The 19118-nt window shown below is 30.8% G+C and overlaps 2 protein-coding genes and 1 long non-coding RNA gene across 4 annotated transcripts; 1 reads left to right on the forward strand and 2 right to left on the reverse strand.

Annotated features, from left to right (window-relative positions):
- Positions 1-774: 774 nt before the first annotated feature.
- On the forward strand, positions 775-4383 carry LOC111310560 (uncharacterized). The gene has a single exon (XM_089745717.1). It carries the CDS (start codon positions 1438-1440, stop codon positions 2884-2886), a length of 1449 nt encoding a protein of 482 aa, XP_089601843.1. The 5' UTR covers positions 775-1437; the 3' UTR covers positions 2887-4383.
- A 414-nt stretch (positions 4384-4797) lies between these two features.
- LOC149520258 (uncharacterized) lies at positions 4798-6644 on the reverse strand. Its single transcript, XR_016329061.1, has 2 exons — positions 5823-6644; positions 4798-5687 (listed from the first exon to the last, which is right to left on the reverse strand). It is a non-coding gene; the product is annotated as an uncharacterized LOC149520258 (long non-coding RNA).
- A 3354-nt stretch (positions 6645-9998) lies between these two features.
- LOC111310916 (uncharacterized) lies at positions 9999-12211 on the reverse strand. 2 transcript variants are annotated; one of them, XM_022910288.2, is made up of 4 exons: positions 11698-12211; positions 11423-11475; positions 10940-11007; positions 9999-10820 (listed from the first exon to the last, which is right to left on the reverse strand). In XM_022910288.2, the coding sequence occupies exons 1-4, from the start codon at positions 11974-11976 to the stop codon at positions 10105-10107; spliced, it is 1116 nt and encodes a 371-aa protein (XP_022766023.1). In that variant the 5' UTR covers positions 11977-12211; the 3' UTR covers positions 9999-10104. The 2 variants fall into 2 exon arrangements, with proteins under 2 accessions (XP_022766023.1, XP_022766024.1); XM_022910289.2 differs by lacking the exon at positions 11698-12211 and having other exon boundaries at positions 10940-11175; positions 11423-11439.
- Positions 12212-19118: the final 6907 nt, after the last annotated feature.

A 19118-nucleotide genomic window follows, 5' to 3' on the forward strand; every position in this document is an offset into this window, starting at 1 on the left:
ATGGAAGAAGTTGAAAAGCAGAAAAGGCAAATTGAGTGTCCAGGGTGGATACCTATGTATCCAGTATGCTTTTTTCTTTTTTTACCCTTTTTAACACAATGTTGTAAATTTTCAAGATGAGCTATTCAAAGTTTTAGCTAGCTTGATATCATGTCCTTCCAATCTGAGTCAGAGTTCCATTATCATTTCTTTTACACTTGGCAAGCATATTAATGATGAACAAATGGAATGTATATATATTTGAGTTTTACCTCAGTTCCATTGCATGGTAGGATTACAGATTCAGACATTCCTAATTGCTATTCTCATCATTGAGTGGATTGAAGTGTCCAGACTCTAGAACATTCAGTTAAAACTGAAAACTCATAACTAAAACATTTAATCCACTTTTAGAACAGATTTCAGTTATTATTAAGCATAGAATTTTTATATTTTTGCTGCCTAAGCCAATCCTGATTGGCTATTGATCATTCTTTGAGATTCAATTTTACAATGAATTCTATACAGTTATGAGCTCTGAACCATCGATGAAGGTGAAGTGTGTGTGTGAGTGTATGGTCTCCATTTCGGATTCACAGATTGGTGGAATTAATAATTACGGAATTGTAAGCAAAATATTTTAGGTGATAGGAAACCAAGCTACAAGATGACTTCTAAGAGTCAATCTCTTTGTTACTAATTAGACTCTGTATTTTTTTTTTAGCATGTATTTAATATTACAAATTCAAAATGTTTTTATCATTTGATGTACAATACTTTTTATTGTCAAAAAGTTAAAAAAATAGAAAATTAATTTGATATATATATGAGTATGTTCAAAAATAAAATGCAAAAAAAAAAAAATATTTCGGACATCAAACTTGTAATGGCATATACTTGGAATCACAAAGCTTAGGGCTCGAGAGTCAGCTATTGACATACTGGAAAAACACAGCATTACCTTCTATTAATGATATTAGCTAACTTTAACTTTGACTTTGACTTTATATGAATAAAGACAACTAGCAGAACAGTGCAAAACTATGTATGGATGGCAAATTAACTCAAGAGACAGGTTTCTTGTGAAAGAGATAACTAGGAATATACCATTTGTTTTCTTCCCTGGATGCTCAGATAGTCTGAAGTGTGAACACCATTGCTAAGCCGTCTAAAATAATTTTTTATGTCTATAAAATTTTGTATTGTATTCCGCTTTCATCCCAAACAAAGTAAACGGTGATAATGTCAAGCTCAACTGATGCAGGCCGACTTGGCCTATAGTGGAGATTTGAGATTTTTTTAAACAGCTAACCTTGCAATCAGGGTTTGTCATGAAGCGACATCTTGTGGAAAATAGCGTCCAGGAGATCAAATGTTCACATACAATCTTCTCATAAATTAGCACTTGGAGTATCTTAATATTGCTTCTGAATTCCTCAGCAGATAAATGATCATTTCATGGGGACAACGGGAGAAATGAGCAGGCTTGATATGGATCCAGTTGTTCAACATTTCAGTCACCCACATCCCTTAAAACTGCTAAATTTTCGACCGCAAACCACTAACACATTTATTTGTGCAGGTTGCAAATTAGAGGTCTCAGGATGGTTCTACCTTTGCAGTACTTGCAACTACTGCCTTCACAAAAGTTGCTCCCGTATGCCTCCAAACGTAGAGCATCAAGTCGACTCGAAACACACCCTTGTTCTTCTTTCATCCCCTGTTTATGCTACTGGTTCCTTCAAGTGCAATGCCTGTGGGAAACTTGGCACAGGCTTTTGCTACCACTGTAAAGATTGTCAGCTTGATATACACACTCTTTGCATCTATAACCCTTCATCAGTCAATACTAGCACCCACCATCACACACTGGAACTTTGTTTCAGCCCTCCATATAGTAAGAAGAAATTTCAGTGTGACATCTGCAAGCAAATTGGTTCAAACCATTGGCTGTATAGATGTGGCTCCTGCAAATATGATGTTCACATGAACTGTGCGATGTCTAACCGATTGCAGCCAGCCACACAGATCCAACAGACAAAGCAACAGATTCTGTGCCCTACTGATTGTGCCGATGCTCAACTCCAATCTGCAAGAGCGATCCAAACCCAACGAACACATCAGGAGCAAGTGCTGTGCCAAGCCAATCAAGCGCACAATCAACCTCAACCTGTCAGAGGGGTCCAACAGACACAGCAGAATCAACTGCTTTGCCACAATATTATTGCCACTACCCATCCTCTACCTGTGAAAGGGATCCAACAAACACAGGAGCAAAAACTTCATGACGGCAATAGTGTCAATATTCAAATTCAACCTATCCGAGCAATTCAAGTCGAACAAACACATCAGGAGCAACTTCTAGGCCATTCTGATAGAGCCTACACTAATGTTCAACCTGTCACGGATATCCAACAAATACAGCAACAGCCCCAACTGCATAGGTCTCGAAGTTTCCCTCCCCAGTCTTCCAAATTCATGACCGATCTTCCAAATTCAGGTTCAACATTTTACCATGTTTCTCAACCTGTCATACCCATACCACCACAACAAATCTTTGTTCCATACGTTCAAACTCCAACTCCAATTCCCGAAGCCGGTTCATCAAATTGGAATCAACCTTACAAAGTGAATGGTTATGCAGCAAGTATGCCAACCTTAGCTATTGGTCAGCATGGTCCACAACCTATTCATCAAATGAATCGTTATACAACAAGTACGCCAACCATCATTGCTGCAGTTCCTCAGTATGTTCAGCCTCCTCACACGACAAAGCCAGGCAACAATCTCATGGGCCATGTGGTTCAAGAATTAATTGATGGTTTCATTAACCAAGCAGGAGAGACTATATTTGAAAGTGTAACCTCTGGAAACCTCCCATTTGATATAGATATTGGCAATTCCTGATTGCTGATCCAAGGATTTGGATGATAGAAATCACATGATGCATATTACATGTATCCTCTGCCTTTTCTTTCTTTCTCTATTTTTATTTTATTTTATTTTCTTTTTTCTAGCTCTGTATTTAGCTTTTGTTTGCATCATAGCCATTTGTTACATGGAGATGTTATGTTAGCAGTTTCTCTAGACTGCTGTCTTGATTATCTTTCATTATGACTTGTTTCAATAACTTGGCAATATCCTCACCACTGCCATCATCATCTTTATTATTACTGCATGTTCCTACAAATCTGATTCTGTTTCTAGTTTCTTCTCAAAAAGAGTATCTCTAATCATTTTTTTTTTCATTTGATTCCAAATTTCATTGCTTTTGCAAAAACAATCTCCTCCTATGACGATCATTCTTCCTTTAACATAACAAACTATCTTATAAAAATCAGACTACTGCTCCTGTGTTCCCTGTCACCATTTTAATAAATCAATAGAAGTGACTCCGGTAGATCACTTAAAACTCCCAAATTTCAACCAAAAACATAGCTATAATGTCAACCTTCAGGGTACAAAATCTCAACATGATGGAATCCATTCTGATATATGTGTGCATGAGTGTTTTACAACTAAAGAAAGGAATGAATCTGATGAGATCTAGAGGCCATACTGTAAAATAGGAAATGAAAAACCGATAACAAGCATAAGCTTCTTCCTTGTATGAAATGTTATAGAGCTTTAGATAACTATATGAATAGATCAATAGCAATTGAAAAGAAAGAAAAGAATTAAAAGGAAAAAGGATCTTATAAAAGTTGCAGAAGACAATATTATGCCACTCAGCACTTGAGAGCAATTAATTTGCTTTAAGGTTGAATCTGATGGAAACTTTTCTTGAGCCATTAAGGCTCATAAAATGACATCTGAGATTTGTATCTGCTGGTCTTTCCTGAATGAATTTAATGTTGAAGACTTACAAGGTAAAATAGTTATAACAAAGGAAGCTAATATTGCACCTTGAGTTTTTCCTCAAAAGATTCAAATGCCTCGTTCACCATAAAATTAAGAAATTAAAACCAGACAAATTTCTAAAAGTCTCACCCGAGCTGTATATCTAACAGCAAACTAAAATCACATCTCTTCCCTCTTTAACTATGATGCATGCTACTGCAACAATTGCTACTTTTTATGGTGGCGATGACAACAGATTTTCTTCCATTAATAAAACCAAGATTTTTTTGTTTTCATTCACTGTAAAAATAAATTGGATTATTTGAGAGATATATTTTGAAGAAAAACAAAATTTAAGTGTCAAACATAAGAAAACAAAATTTAGTGCAAATGAAAAATAGGATTAACAAATGTAAGATTCATCAATGAACATACGCAACTACGAGCAAAAAAATGCAAATTCCCATTCATGAGAAAGGCAGGAAAACTAAACAATGAAGTCATACATCTTAATCACATAATTGCAGACATCAAAAAGGATTACACTTTAAATCAGAAAAAACATAATAGATTAATTTATTCTTATATAGATTTAATAATTTGTGTATTCGTATCATGTTTATTTTGTATCAAATACGTGTAAAATATAAAAATTATTATATTAAATTCGTGTTGATAAGCCATACATTAAGCATTTTTTTTAGTTTTGCTAAATTAATATATAATTTTTATCAAAATTTTAAATGATATCACTTTCATTTTTTTTAGTATTTTTATTTAATATTTTTGTATTGTGTCTAAAATTACCAAATTTATTCTCAAATATCTTGGCTTTCGGCTATGATTTGCAGCATTAAATTAAAGTATATATATATATATAATTAATTTCATTGTCTAATTAATAGCTCACTTTACATCTGACATTAATTTTTTTTTTTTTTTTGGTGCTAAAGAAGGTGTAATGTATTAATAGAAGGATAGAAAAGGTTGTAGAGAGTTCTCAATTTCTCAACCATTACAAAATAGATCTTACGTATCAGTTCAAACTCAAAAAAGCATAGAGAGAACCCATAGATAAGGATAAACATTTCCCCCAGGCAATAAAACATATCAGATCTTTTTACCCCGCTTAAGCCAACACTCATGTCATCCCATTTACTTCACGAAAATCATTAACCATTAAACATAAGGCAACTCCCTGATCAAATCATCAAGAAAATGTTCCAGAGTTTTCAATGGCGGTAAGCCTCCTTTCACGCCAGCTCACATCAATCCTTGAGACAGATACACTGAGTAAACCCACTATATAATAACCTGAAAAACGTATTGTTGAGTAATATGATTGAAAGCTCTAAATCCATTTAAATGGTCAAAAGATCAGTAAATATATAATTCTTGTAAACCTTCCTGCCCTGAAAAACATAGCCATAATAATACCATCATCATTTCGCAGGAATCCACGCACCAAGCCGGAAATGGTTTTTCCTTAACAAACCCGTCGGGGGAGGAATCCATTGAACGGAATAACTCCTATTCTTACCAAATACTAATGACACACAGGCCCCAGGGGTAGACCACCACAAAGATTCTGTGATAGAGACGTCCATCTTTGAATCTTTTATCCAATAATAAGATCTTAACTAGATAAGCACCCAAGTGACCTCCAAAAAACTAGGCTCACCGAAAGATTAAAATATAGAAAGCAGGGGAACAGTACCTGGAAACCAGATCACTGCCTATTCATGGCCGCTATTTCCAGTTAACTTACCAATCACAAGTTCATCTCCATAAGTTGCACTCATGCCTAGCAATTTCCCAATCTTCCAACTTGACTCGGCTTCTTCTGCGCACAATGCTCTTCTTCTGTTCTGGAAATCACCATCCGACAGAGAAGCATTAGCAATTACGCAATCTTTTGTCTTCTGCTTTAGAGCCCTTTGATAATCTGGTTACACAAGGGACATTAATTTGATAATCTAGTTAATTAGGTTAGGCCACCTCACCATGGCATTTGGCTGGGACATGCAGGGCTCAAACAAGTCGATTGATGATAGCTAGAAATTTAAGATGTTTGAAACATGGGAAAGTGGAAACAGTGAGCCAGAGCTTGAAGATCGATTTATAAACATTATATTTTTATTAAGATTGCTTTGGGGTAAAAATTTTCAGTGATAATTACGATTCCAGGTTTACATAATAAATTGCATAACTAGTAGGAAAATGTCAAATCTAGGCTGGCTCAAAATGGGTTTAGAGTTTCCAAAAGACTGAAGCTAAATTCATTATGTTTTTACTGTTGCGAATTGATTTTCTTATTACTTTGTATGGTTTCAAAGTAAAGAGTACAGAGGTTAAGGGGGCACCAGAATCTGAGCTTGTGGAGATGGCTTTGGCAATGGTCTCAATCTAAATAGGTCTCCATCTTTGAAAGGTCTCATTGTCACATTTAATGGCCTAGGCTCATCAGGAACAATAATTTGATTGTATTTGAGCCACACAAATTAACTAAGTTTAATCACAAAACAGCATCCACTATGCAATGAAAATCCACCCACCACACATCCAAATCAAGTCTTATTGAACATATTCAGCTACAGATATATTCTGATAGATCCTTGCACTAGCTAGGGATGAAATGAATCCATTGAACACAGCTGACACTGATCGAAATGCTCTTCATTTCTAAACAGAATTTTCTGTATATTTGAAAAACAGTTCATAATTTCATGCAAGTAGGATATCAAAATTACATTTTTTTTTTCATGCAATTGCAAAATAACCAACTGTTTTACAATTGGAATGTAAGATTTCTACCTAAATCGCCCACTCTTAGGGATAGCCACCTAATCAATTAAGGTATAATTTCGTATTATCAATTGTTAATTTTAGCCTCCTTGTGTTGTACAAAACTAATAATTTTGACACATGGTAAATGATAATGACAATTAAGTGTAGGAGCTTAGCTAATAAATCTCAAGTCAACCTCTGTTGTGCTGGTTAATATTGGAAGTACCGACGAAGAGCAAATTAAGGCCAGACAAGATAAACATTTCTCACAAAATTCCACAACGTCATGTCTTGGCGTGACTGATAAGCATAGGATGCCCGGAAGCAAGCAGATCAGCCAATGAAACAAGGCAAACTGGTGGAGAATATTCTTATATATATACTATTTTTTAAGCTTAGCACTTACTCCAAATGATCATGATTGGAGACAATCTAATTTGGCATTCATACTAAGAGTCAAACTTCATCAAACGTAATTATGAAACGTACCATATATAATCATATCATCGCATATTTTTCTACCGTTAAGATACGCGACATTTATTGTTCCTTGTTGTATCCGAGTAAATAAAAGAAAATTATTTTTACAATCAAATATGTCTTCGGATTTTATTTCGATTTAATCCATTATTATCGATCTTAAAAACATACTTTTAAAATTAATTTGGTGTTTTTAAAATTTTAATTTAGAAATATTTTTTCATAAAAATCAAATCTTAATTGAAAATAAATAATTTTTTATTTAAAAATGCCCCCATTATACGGCGGAAAGCAAGAGGGCCCTCGTTTCTTTATGTGAATTTTATAAACTTGATTTTATTCTTTGCAAATGCTCCTTTCTCTCTTGTGGGTCTATGCCATATTTTTCAGTTGCGTTTTCATCACAAAAGCCAATTGCACAACACATAAGACATTTATGAGCTGAAGAAGAGTCTTCTAAACGGGGTTCTTTTATGACTTTATAGGGCTGCTCAAAGTACTGCATGCAAATCAAGCATTTTCAAGAGCATCCTAAGACTCTTTTTTGGTACGAAATACGTGCAGTCTCCGTATTACTTATCATTAGGTTTGTTCACGGATTGAATTATTCTTTCAATTCAAAATTTAATTCGATTTAGATTAAGTATTGAATAAGAATTTAAAAGCTTCAGTTGAGATATTAAATTATTAATAAAAATATTTTTAATTTATTTTTAATTAAAAATATATTAAAATATTAAAATAATATTTTAATTTTTAAAAAATTTCAAATTTTTTGTGATCTCTACTTACAATTATTACATTATAATTAATCAATTATAATATAAAAATTTTTTTAAATCATTAAAATTTTATATAAAATTCACATTTACAAATAATAGATTCTTATATAATTTTTATATTATAATTAAATAATTATAAAATTATAGTAAAAAATTACAAATGAGATGCACCGAAATAATTAGTACCTATGTCCTAATCTTGCAATCTAAAACGTTTTATATCGTCCAAAAATCTTTTTGCAACAAGGTATACGTTGCTGTAATAAGTGGTACAATTGATTATGATGGAAAAATTATTTCTAGCAATTCTTATACACATTTTTACTGTGAAATGTAATTTGTAATAGTTTATTGTGTACAAAATCTCTAATATTATAAAATTTCTGGAAAAAAAAAATAAAGTTGTTACCAAATATCGAATTTCTTATATCGTGAATTTCATTTCTTTTTTTTTTTTTTTGTTAGATAAGTGAAATTTATTTATTCAAAAGAAAGCAACGATGCTTGCGAAAAATAAACCATGCTATAACCTTATACCAAAAACAAGATGAAATTCATTCCATTGATCTTTCATTCATGTAACAAGAACAAATTTTCCTGACGAATCAAATCAAGTTACAGGATTTTCTAACGACCAAGACTAAAAATGTTTTTGAATTAGTGTTTCTTAGGACTTAGCGTATGTTAAACCATGATCATCAGCTTCCGCTTGTCCCATGCAAAGCTCTAGACACCCCAACATCTATAATTAAGGCAAGGAGACAGTATGACACCCTTTCCCCAGTGCCAAAAAACTCAACATCTGTCAATAATCATGTGATTTGTTGGTAAAATATTAGATTTTTTGTTTTATCAGGTTTTAGACAGCTCCTCTCATAAAAAAACTTATTCCAAGTTTGATCTTTTCCTATCATTTGAACCCATATGTTTTCTTTAGCAGTAGTTGGTGTCCTAAATAAAATTTTGCCAAAAATTTGGATCTGCACAATCTGCTCCCAACATATATAAAAAAGGTTTTCGTTGATTGGCATTAAGTTCAACGTATATGACCGAGCCAATCAACAGTAGATTTTCCATCATGATCATCTATATTAAGGATCAGAATATACATCCTGCAGAAACAATGAATTTTGCATGAAAGAATGGAATTTTCATTAAATTTTATCTAGTCAATCATGTGCAATATTATGGGAGACGTTAGAATGTTGACTGGTAAATTGGTATTTATTGAAGTCGAAATAAATTCCATATCTTTGAACTTCAATACACGAGTAATATTACTTTTACGCAAATCATAACATTTATTTACTTGTGGATCTCATTTCCTTATTCACATTATCACAAATATTTGTTTTGAATCCAGCACTTACAGTTTTTTTTTTATCTCAAATTAAGATTTTTTTTTTGTTTAAAAAGAAAACAAAATCACCTGCAGTATGGGTTACCTAGTCCATCAAATTATTATTTTGAAGAATTAATTATCATAGAACAAATATCTTTGATCAAAATAAGGAAAACCATTCTGACCCATGCAATTACATATAAAGCTTGATGATATATAGTTATACTACTTATTTTTCCTCTAGAGAAAACTTCCGTTTCAATTCTATTATGCAAGGCCAGCTTCATCATCAAAAGGAAAAAAATAATTGATAAAACTAAGGACTCAGATTTCGGATAGAAAGCTTCTCAGAAATTACTTAAACAAGGATAGTACAATCCGCAGATGGAGGGAAATCTTGTAAATTCAATAGACATTTCCATTTGTAAGCAGAAGTCAATATATGATTCTAATTAAACAAAGATTCAATTAATTTCTTTCGTAGTCAGATTCTTTTTTGCTTCCTTGATCAAGAATTTCCAGACCATGTGTCCTGCAGCCATGACCATGACTGGATGTTGATGCACTTTCCTTAGTCAAAAGATATACAGTAACTATCTAAGCTTAGGGCCTCCTGGGGGTGGCTCCCGAGTCCCGACATATAGATTTATTATAATAATATTTCTTAAAGTATACATTTCGGCCAGATCATCCTCCAATTAATTGGAAAAAACTCCAATCCTTATCTTTAATATTAAGCCCATCATTCATAAAATAAAGGCACTAAAAAGCAGAGAAGAAGAAAACGATAACTGAAAACACTTTTTCAAGCATCTGTTCATCAAAAATCTCAAACAGAAATGAAGCTGGAAACAGTTGCAACAGCTTTTATTATTGTTTTTTATACACTCTCTGCTAGTTATTATCATCAGCTACTGCAAATGCATTGTCGTTTTGACCCAGCAAACTGCTTATCGATCGAGCTTTTACCATCCCAAGCTTTACTCTCTTCTTTGTCATCATCAATGGTTTCTGATCCTCCTGATCTTCATTCTCATTTTCACCGCTTTCACCAAGCAATTCACGCTGTGTTTGCTTTGCTTGTTGAAATGGGGAAGAGCAATTCGATAATGGCTGATCATGATGATCATTATTATTAGGCGGCTCCTCCTTTGCAGCTGCATTACTACTAGCTAAAGATCGGCTTCGAACACTAGTCATGCTCCTTAGCCTACCTTTACCCAAATGATGCTCACAAAGAGAGTAACCAACGAGGGTTTGTTGGCAACATCTCCATCCCCTTCCATTAACTCGACTGCAACGTGACCCTTCCATTAGTGCACCACCTCGACCTCTCTTTTTTGCACTACTAGGATTATTATTATTATTATTATCACCTGTAGTAGTGCTAGCACTGTCTTTGATCTCTTTGATTTCTTCTTGTTCATTATCGTTTTGCGGCTGCACAAATTTCTTGTTCATCTTAGTCTTCATCTTGTTGGTATTGATCATCACCTTCTTATGAGTATCTTTCTCCATTATCTTATCATCATCATTCCCTCTTCTTTCGAAGCTCCCTCTTCTCTTTTTCAATGGAAATGCTTTCTCTCCCTCACCCCAGCTCCCACCAGCTTTATTTAGTGCAATCAAAACAACAACAACAAGTGCAACATCTTCAATACTATATCAAACACTAGTGATTTCGTTCTTCCTCTTGACTAACATTTTTTATGCAAATGATTGATCCTACCTTGATGGGAAGAAGTCGGTGGTGAAAGAGACCCAGTTCCTAGTTCTGCACCCGTAACACTTTTCTTCCTAGAAAACCAACCAAACCCAGAAGATCCACAGCCACAAACATAAATTTTTACAGCCAGAGAAAAAAAATAGAAAATAGATAAATGAAACGAGTGCAAAATAGAGCAAAGATGTAAAAGATATTGGTTGAGAGTTGAGAAGGGGACCAGCATCCCATGCTAACGTGCACTGCATGACCAAAATTGAAAGGAAAAGAAAAAAGAAGAAACTTACAACTAAGATTAGATTCGATAGGAAGGTATGGTAGCTAGCCAAAGCTGATATAAAACAACTAAAACAGTATTTCCACTCACAGTATTATTTTTATTTTTGCAATTTTCATTTTCTTTTTTCACCTTTTTACTACAAGATATCATGAAATAAAAGAAGAAAAAATAGTTTTTGTTTTTAACTTTTTCAGCCCTTCCTTTCTTACCTGGTATAATTACTCTTCTCCCCTTCTCCTCCTCCTCCTCCTTGCTGCAAAACCTACAAAAAGTTAAAAATAAAAAGGATCCTACTCAGTTTTTTGTATTCTTTTACCTCATGCAATTCTCATGGGTGCAAATTAATCAAAGTAAAAAGAATTTCAACCAAGATGCTTTTTTTTATTACATTGCAAAATAGTGCACTCTTGTAAACAACCTTAAACTATGATAAAAATAACCAAAAAGTTGTACTTTTTTGTTGGGATTGAATCATTGAACTGACCAAGTAATCTTCTTTCTTCTTCAGCTCTTGTCCATGTGTTGTTGTTGTTGTTCCATGGAAAGCAGACAAATCACGGCCTTGGGCTGGTGGATGTTGTCCGATCGGGTGATTGGGATCATCAGAGGGGGACTGGGGATCAAACCAAGGGGCGGGTAAAGGAGGGTGCTGCTGCAGCGGGAGTTGCACCACCGGAGACCGGTTAAAGTTGGGATCTGAGGGAGGAGACACTGGTGAAATAGAAGAGAAAGGTAGCGGAACCTGTCTTTTCCTGATCCTCATCGATGCAAGATAATTTTTTTTCCCTTTCACTTCCTCTCAAAAACAGAAAAGAAAAGCTGAAAAATTCCAAGCAAAAATCAAAGAAAGAAACGATCTTTCAAAAGAAAAGGAGTGGGGGTCAGATTTTGCTGTGAGAGAAATAAAAGAGAGAAAGAAAACAAAGAAAGTGCAAGACCCAAATACTACAACACCACCAACACCAACAACACCAACAACACCAAGACCAAGAAATTTATTTATTTTTTCTTAATAACAAACAAATAATAATAATTCTTATTATTATTATTATTATTATTATAACATTAATAATATCAAGTTTTATTTTTCTTTCTCAACTTTAATTTGTTGCACCACAGAAACAAGGGGGAATGCAGGTGAGTTGCACGTGGTTGACCGGTTGAAAAGGTAGGCGGTGGAGGAATCGGGCGAAGGTGAAGAGGACGTGCCAGGGTGGAATTGGGGGAGAATACAAAATGATGGGAGTGGTTAGTTTTATCGTTTATAGTACTTTTTAGATGAGATTGGTGGGTCCCCCTCGTCTTCTCCTCTGCAACGGCTGTCATGATAGATTTAAACATTCGTGTATTTATATTTTATAAAATAATAAAATTTATGTATTTATATTTTATATAAAAATATTATATTATAATTTGATCAATAAAAAAAATATAAAATATATTTTTTATTTTATTAAATTTATATATAATTATCATTAAAATTTTAAATTTTATTATCAATTATATTTAAATTATATTAACATATCATATTTTAAATAATCAAATTTAGATGATGTGTTTTATGAGTCTTTTCAATTTTTTTTCTTTTTTATTTTAACTCTACTTTTGTAATCTATTGTGTATTCTCAAAAAATCCAAAATAAATAAATTATTTCAATTACTTCATATTTCGATTTTTTTTTCTCTTTTGAATTTTAACTCATTTTATTATTTATTCTTTCTTTTATCTCACAAAATCTAAGATAGATAGGTAAGAGATAGCATTCAATTACAGTGCTAGATTTTGGAAATTATCTTCTTTCACTCGATAGTATCAAAGTAGGCCACAGGTAACACTTTAACCTATAATCACTTAGTAGTTAGACCAATTTGGTGTTTCTTATTTTTGTAATCCATGTATTATAATGGAGGTTCTGATTATAGATCATTCAAGTATTTTTTTGAGGGTTAATGTTTAAAGGAGGCAAACGAGTGAGTTTAAGTTCGAGTACTTTGGAATCAAATTATGTTAAATATGGATTGTTTCAAGTTTAAATCATATCGTATTCAAATTATTTTGAATTTGAGTTCTTTCAAATTCAAATTATATTGTATCTAAAATTTTTTAGGTTTAGGTGAGTTCGGATTTGAACTAATCTAAGCCATAATTTTAGATTTTTGAAAAAATGTAATTATTTTATCATATTTTATCACTTCGATTTGAGTTTGATTTTTTTTTTATTTAAATTTGAACTTTTTCAAATGAGATTTCAAGTTCGAATTCATTTTGTCACATCTATTAATGCTCAAACATTTGGACCTTGTTGACTCCTTCTTCACCCTCTTTTTGGATTTGTTTAATGAAAATATTTAAAAAAATTAGCTATTACATTATTATTAATGTAGTTTAAAGTTGAGTTAGAAAGTCCTACATATCTTATATTAGAGTATATTTAAAAATATCAACAAATTAATAAAAAAAAGACACAAATTAGTATTTTAACTATATATAAAATAATAATCCAAATATTAATACTACCAAATTTCACTATATCAAATTAATTAGATCAATCTTAAAATGGATGAAAATTGGATTGAAATTTATGATTGAGTAGGGTATTTTATTTTGCAACTATGCTATTAATAAAGTGGCTGATTAAGTTTGATGTCGTTAAGTGACATTACCTCCGTTGGTGAATTGACACCAAACCCAAATTACATCATAATAAATATACACTAAAAGATATAAATGTCAATTTCAAAAAATAATAATAAAAGATATAAATGTCGATTAATATAAATTTTAATTATTTTAAATTAATTTCTTTTAAAAGAAATCAAACATTCAATTTAAAAACTACTGAATAATTTTTTATAGTTACTTTAACTTCTTTTTTCACCTTTTTTAATTTTATTTTTTTAACTTTTTTTTTCATTGTGTCAAAATCTATTTATATTGATTTCTCTTCATAATCTCCTTAAATCTTTTATCGTTGCATCGGAATCTATTTTTCTGAAAATTGTATTAAAAAATAAAATTTTAATTAAAAATTTTAATATATTCCTCTATTCATTTATTTGATTGTTTTATCTCTCCAAATTAATCACAATTTATATCTTTTAAGGTGCATTTGAATGAGAGAATTCATTTATAAAAAAATTTTCCAAATTGGAAAATAAAATTATTTTAATTGGTAAAATAAAAATTATAATTGTCGAATTTATTGAAATTTGAAAGAGAGATTTTAGAGGGTTCAAATTAATCCCTTTTGAAATTCCAATGCAAGAGGTGGAATTTATGGAATTCTTAAACTCTATTAAAGTTAAAAACTTGTCTAAGAAGATAACATAAACCTAATTAGAGTTAAGATCAATTTGGAAGAATTCATAGTTTAGGGACTTAATTGGCATCTAAATAAAAATTTAGAATCTCCATATCTTTTATTTAACCCCCCCCCCCTTTTTTTAATTTAGTTCAATTTTCTTGTTCCAAAATTTTTCCATCCAAACGCCATGTACTTTAGCATAAATTGAGTAATGACTTGTTTTTTTCGACTTTTCCTAGGATAGGTATGTGTTTTTGGAAAGATTCTGTTGAATGAAAACGATGTTCAAAGAACAAAATTGTTATGTGCATAAAATAATAAGAATTAATTAGGATAGGTACAGTAATAAATAGTAAATAAATAGATATTTATTATTGTTTAATCTGTTCACGGTAGATTGAATAGTTATAAACAAATAATTAATGAATTAGGATAGAAGATTTATTATTTATGATAGATTTAGATAGAATACAAATAATATTTTTGAATATTCAATATTCGAATCTGTTTAAATTTTAATAAATAGTAATAGATATCTAAATTTATTAACAATTTACATATATAAAATATTTAGAATTTTATACTTATAGAAAGTTTCAAACTTGAACAAATAATCTTTATTTGATATTAATTAAGAGCAAACTTAAATTTTAAATTTAATTATTATTTATTTTATATTTGAATAAAAATTAATATTTTAATAGATTCGGATATTTAAATACATAATATTTATTTAAATGAATTCAAATTTAGACAGTGATATTCAATTTAAGCAAATTTAAAAATTATAAATATTAAACGAATTCAAATACAGATACTTCAAAAAGAGTGGATATCCACTCCTATGTCATCCCTATTTCCTAATATTGTAAGATCAAAGGATAATTAATTTAAAAAAATCGAATTAATTAAGCAATGTCTAGCTTTTATCCTTGGGAGTTTGCAATCACAATTGCATTTATTTTTTGAGATTTTTACTTTTAAATGCTAACAATCCAACTATTTATAAAAAAATAAATACTCATAAAATTATTATTTATTATCTTTCATAGTATTTATAAGCAATCAGAAAATAATTCTTTATAAAAATAGTCGGACAATAATCGAATACAAAATATCATTATTTTTGTTATGAAATTACATTTATCATGTAAAAATTAATGTTCATAATCAAATAACTTTTACTATAAATCAAGAAGAAAAATTAATAAATAAATCAAACCTAAATGTTTCATAATTAACCTTCTATTTGCTATTGAGAGAAACAATTTTTTACTTTCCTTGGAATTTAGAATTTATGCTCACATTTTTTAAATAACTTCAACTTCTAAATTAAACAAAACCCATATATATAATACCATAATTCCAGTTCCTGTAAATAACAAATTAACTCCATAATTCATATATGCCTATTAGCTAATTCTCTTGAATTCCTAGCTAGCTAGCTAGAAGTCTTAACAATCATTTAAGTATTTTAAGAGTGTTGATTAGTTAATTAATTACTATTGTAACATGTCCAGCTAGATAATATTAATTATTAGAGCCCCAAAAGGAAAATATGCCTATATTAATCTATAATTTATTGCTCGAGTTGGTGACATTCTAATTTTTAGTAACTAAAGCCTCCTACATTTCCTGTTTTTTTCTCTTCACTATCTCCTATATGTTTCTTTCTCTTTTTTATGCAATTTATTATTTTTGCTCGATAAAAGTTTTTTTATGAAATTATATATTACAAGTAAAATTAAAATATATCATAATCAAATATTAATTTTCACAGCCAACAACTAATTAATTTATTGGTAGAGTACTGAATTTTTAATTTTAATTATGTAAACTGAATTTTTTTTACAGTTTTAACTATTAAAAAATATTAATTTTCAAAACATATCAAATAATACATGATCAACGAAAGAAATGAATAAACAAGCCAATATAAAATTAAATTAACCCCACATAGATAATAAGACTTGAATCTAAAATATAAAGACTTCAAAAAATCTCCTTGCTAATGAAACAAAGCATCATTGGCTGGTAAAAGTTGTTGTTGTTGATGTTGTTGTTGTTCTTGTTATTATTATTATTATTATTATTATTATTATATAGTAATTTGATTTTTTTCAATTATATATTTAGCCTCATACATATATATTGTGTGCCATGAATTTATAGTGTATAAATATAGCTACATGTAACCCAATGCAAGTTAATATATATATATATATATATATATATAAAATCATTAAGCTACTCCATTAGAGAACATAACAAATAAATTTCAAACGAAATGCATAATTTAAATATCCAAAAAGGTGTTCTTAATTGCTAATCCATAAGCTTTAATCAAGCATTATTAAATTATAATTTTAAATTGTTTAAAATAATTAAAACATCTAATTAATCTTATATAAATTTAAATAGTATATGCATATGTATCCTACTTATACCAAACTAAATTAACCATAAAAAAGATAACAAACAAATAATACCTGCATCCCATAAATACTGTCCTGTGCATACCATACGAGTCCCAAAATAATATTTCTTTAAAAAGTCAAAGAAAAATGGTTCATACTTTCGTTTATCATCTTTAATTATAATTACAAATTATTTTTCTTAAGAGTAATTCAAAGTAACAAGCTTTATAAAATCAAAACTTTAACTTAAAATTTTTAAACTTTGTGAAAAGTCAAAATCAAACATAAGATATGGAGAGAATATTACTAATTAGTCAATTGGAGTTAACGCAAATGATTAAAATTTAACGTTTAAATGTAAAGTACACAAGTTCAAACTCTCATGGCCTCTGTTAGTAGGCAATTTGTAAATTTGAAAAGTCTTAAAAAAAAATTTATAAATCTCCTTATGAAGATGGGTAACCTCCCCTACTTCTAAATTTTTTTATACAAAATAAAAGAATATTACTAATTAAAACCCTAAATAGTATAAGTTTGTTAGGCTCGATATTAAGGATGTAGGACATGGCCGTCATATTCAAGGACCCACATGAACTGGAATTTTTAGAGAAGAATCTTCTTCCTATTCTTTGATTATATTCACAAGTTTAGACTGCCTAACTGGATATGTTTAAATAATTACTAATTTACGGCTTTTTTGAAGTACAGGAAAGTGAATTTTCTTCCCTCGAATTGATTATATTTGGACTAATGTAGAAGATTAATTTAATTTTAAGCCAATAGCGTAGATGATTTAATTGAAATCTTAAGTCTCACCCATCTCCAATTTTGATTTAGAAATTGAAGCCTCATAATCAAAATTGAATGTTGGGTGTCCAGTTTACTTCTTGTTGCTGATAGCATGGGTTGCGCCAATATTGATGGAAGTATCTGTTTTCTCAAACTGGTTTGAAACTAGATTCCAACTGAGAACATGACATAATTAGCACATCAATGGGAGTGGCGGTCCACCATCTTATTTTCAAGCAATGAACATGCATTTTGTTGCCAAAATTCAACAAAATGTCAAGTCAGGGGTACATCTTTGCTTTTCATTCCAATTGACTGTCACTGGTTAAATTCCAATGATGAATAGCAGATAAACTGCAGCTGATTGATTGGATTGAAATTTGATTCTCCTACCAAAGAATGAATGTCTTTATTTGCACTTATTCACAACTTGGTTCATTAATGCAAGGAAATTTTTCTCATAGAAACTGCATCTATATATAAGCATAGATGATACAAAAATGATGAGTTTGGGTTACAGAATTGCTCTAAATTGTCTGTCTAAGACTAATTATAAGATCATGTCTCCTGCAATATACCTAGGTGACAAGGAAAAACCAGAAAAGTGCCTGCTTTAGCGGGTTTAAAAGGTGTAGAAAATGAAAATGGCTTCTCTTGCTCCATTTATGTTTTCTATGAAGCTATTTTCTATGTGGTCCAGTTTCCTGTAAGGGGCCTATTTAGGTAGCTACTAGATATATATAAAAGATCATTCCTTTCTTGCCCGCATTTACTACAATCAGATAGAATTCTCTAACTCATCAGATCTTTTTCATAGCAAAGCTCCAATTCATATTTTCACCTAAATCTTCCTGCAGAGTTAATTACTCATGTCGGATATCTCATTATGTTAGATATATAGCAGCTAGCCGTCGTCTTCATCCTGATCTGCCTTGTTTGAGCACTGAATTTTCTCAGTTTCGATTGCTCTCCTCCTATGTAGTTGCACTAGCTTTATTTTATACCATGCACTTATAACTCAAAACTTCATATACTTTTTCTTGAACTAGAAGAAGCAAAGTCAATTAAGTATCCAAGTCTTAACTGATTAAGCGCTTAAAACTGCACCATTCTACTGCAAAATTGAATCCAATTTTCTTGCTTGCAATGCTGCAAGTTTTGCTGATTCTGTCTTGTTATTCCTTTCTCCTCATTATCGATCTGCTTTGTCATCTTTCTTTCTGTTCAAAACAATTGTTACCCCACCGATCTAACCTATATGTTATGTTCTAACATTATGTCTCATTCAATTCCCTGAGTCTTTCTTTCTTTCTTTCTTTTTTTCTTTCTTTCTTTGAAAGCTGCTTCATGGCCACTATATATCAGATTATTTGGATAAATTTGCAGTTCAACTT

Source organism: Durio zibethinus, chromosome 1 (assembly GCF_047325235.1).
Source record: "Durio zibethinus cultivar Kanyao isolate XHJ-2024 chromosome 1, ASM4732523v1, whole genome shotgun sequence".
Taxonomy (NCBI): domain Eukaryota; kingdom Viridiplantae; phylum Streptophyta; class Magnoliopsida; order Malvales; family Malvaceae; genus Durio; species Durio zibethinus.

What these genes read in the sequence shown, in the direction of transcription:
- LOC111310560 (XM_089745717.1), top strand. Translation starts at nt 1,438, where the DNA reads ATGGGGACAACGGGAGAAATGAGCAGGCTTGATATGGATCCAGTTGTT.
- LOC111310916 (XM_022910288.2), bottom strand. Translation starts at nt 11,976, where the DNA reads ATGAGGATCAGGAAAAGACAGGTTCCGCTACCTTTCTCTTCTATTTCA. An exon ending in AGAAGAAAGAAGATTACTTG is followed by an intron (nt 11,476 to 11,697) that starts GTCAGTTCAATG and finishes AACTTTTTGTAG; the next exon opens with GTTTTGCAGCAAGGAGGAGG. An exon ending in ACCGACTTCTTCCCATCAAG is followed by an intron (nt 10,821 to 10,939) that starts GTAGGATCAATC and finishes CACTAAATAAAG; the next exon opens with CTGGTGGGAGCTGGGGTGAG.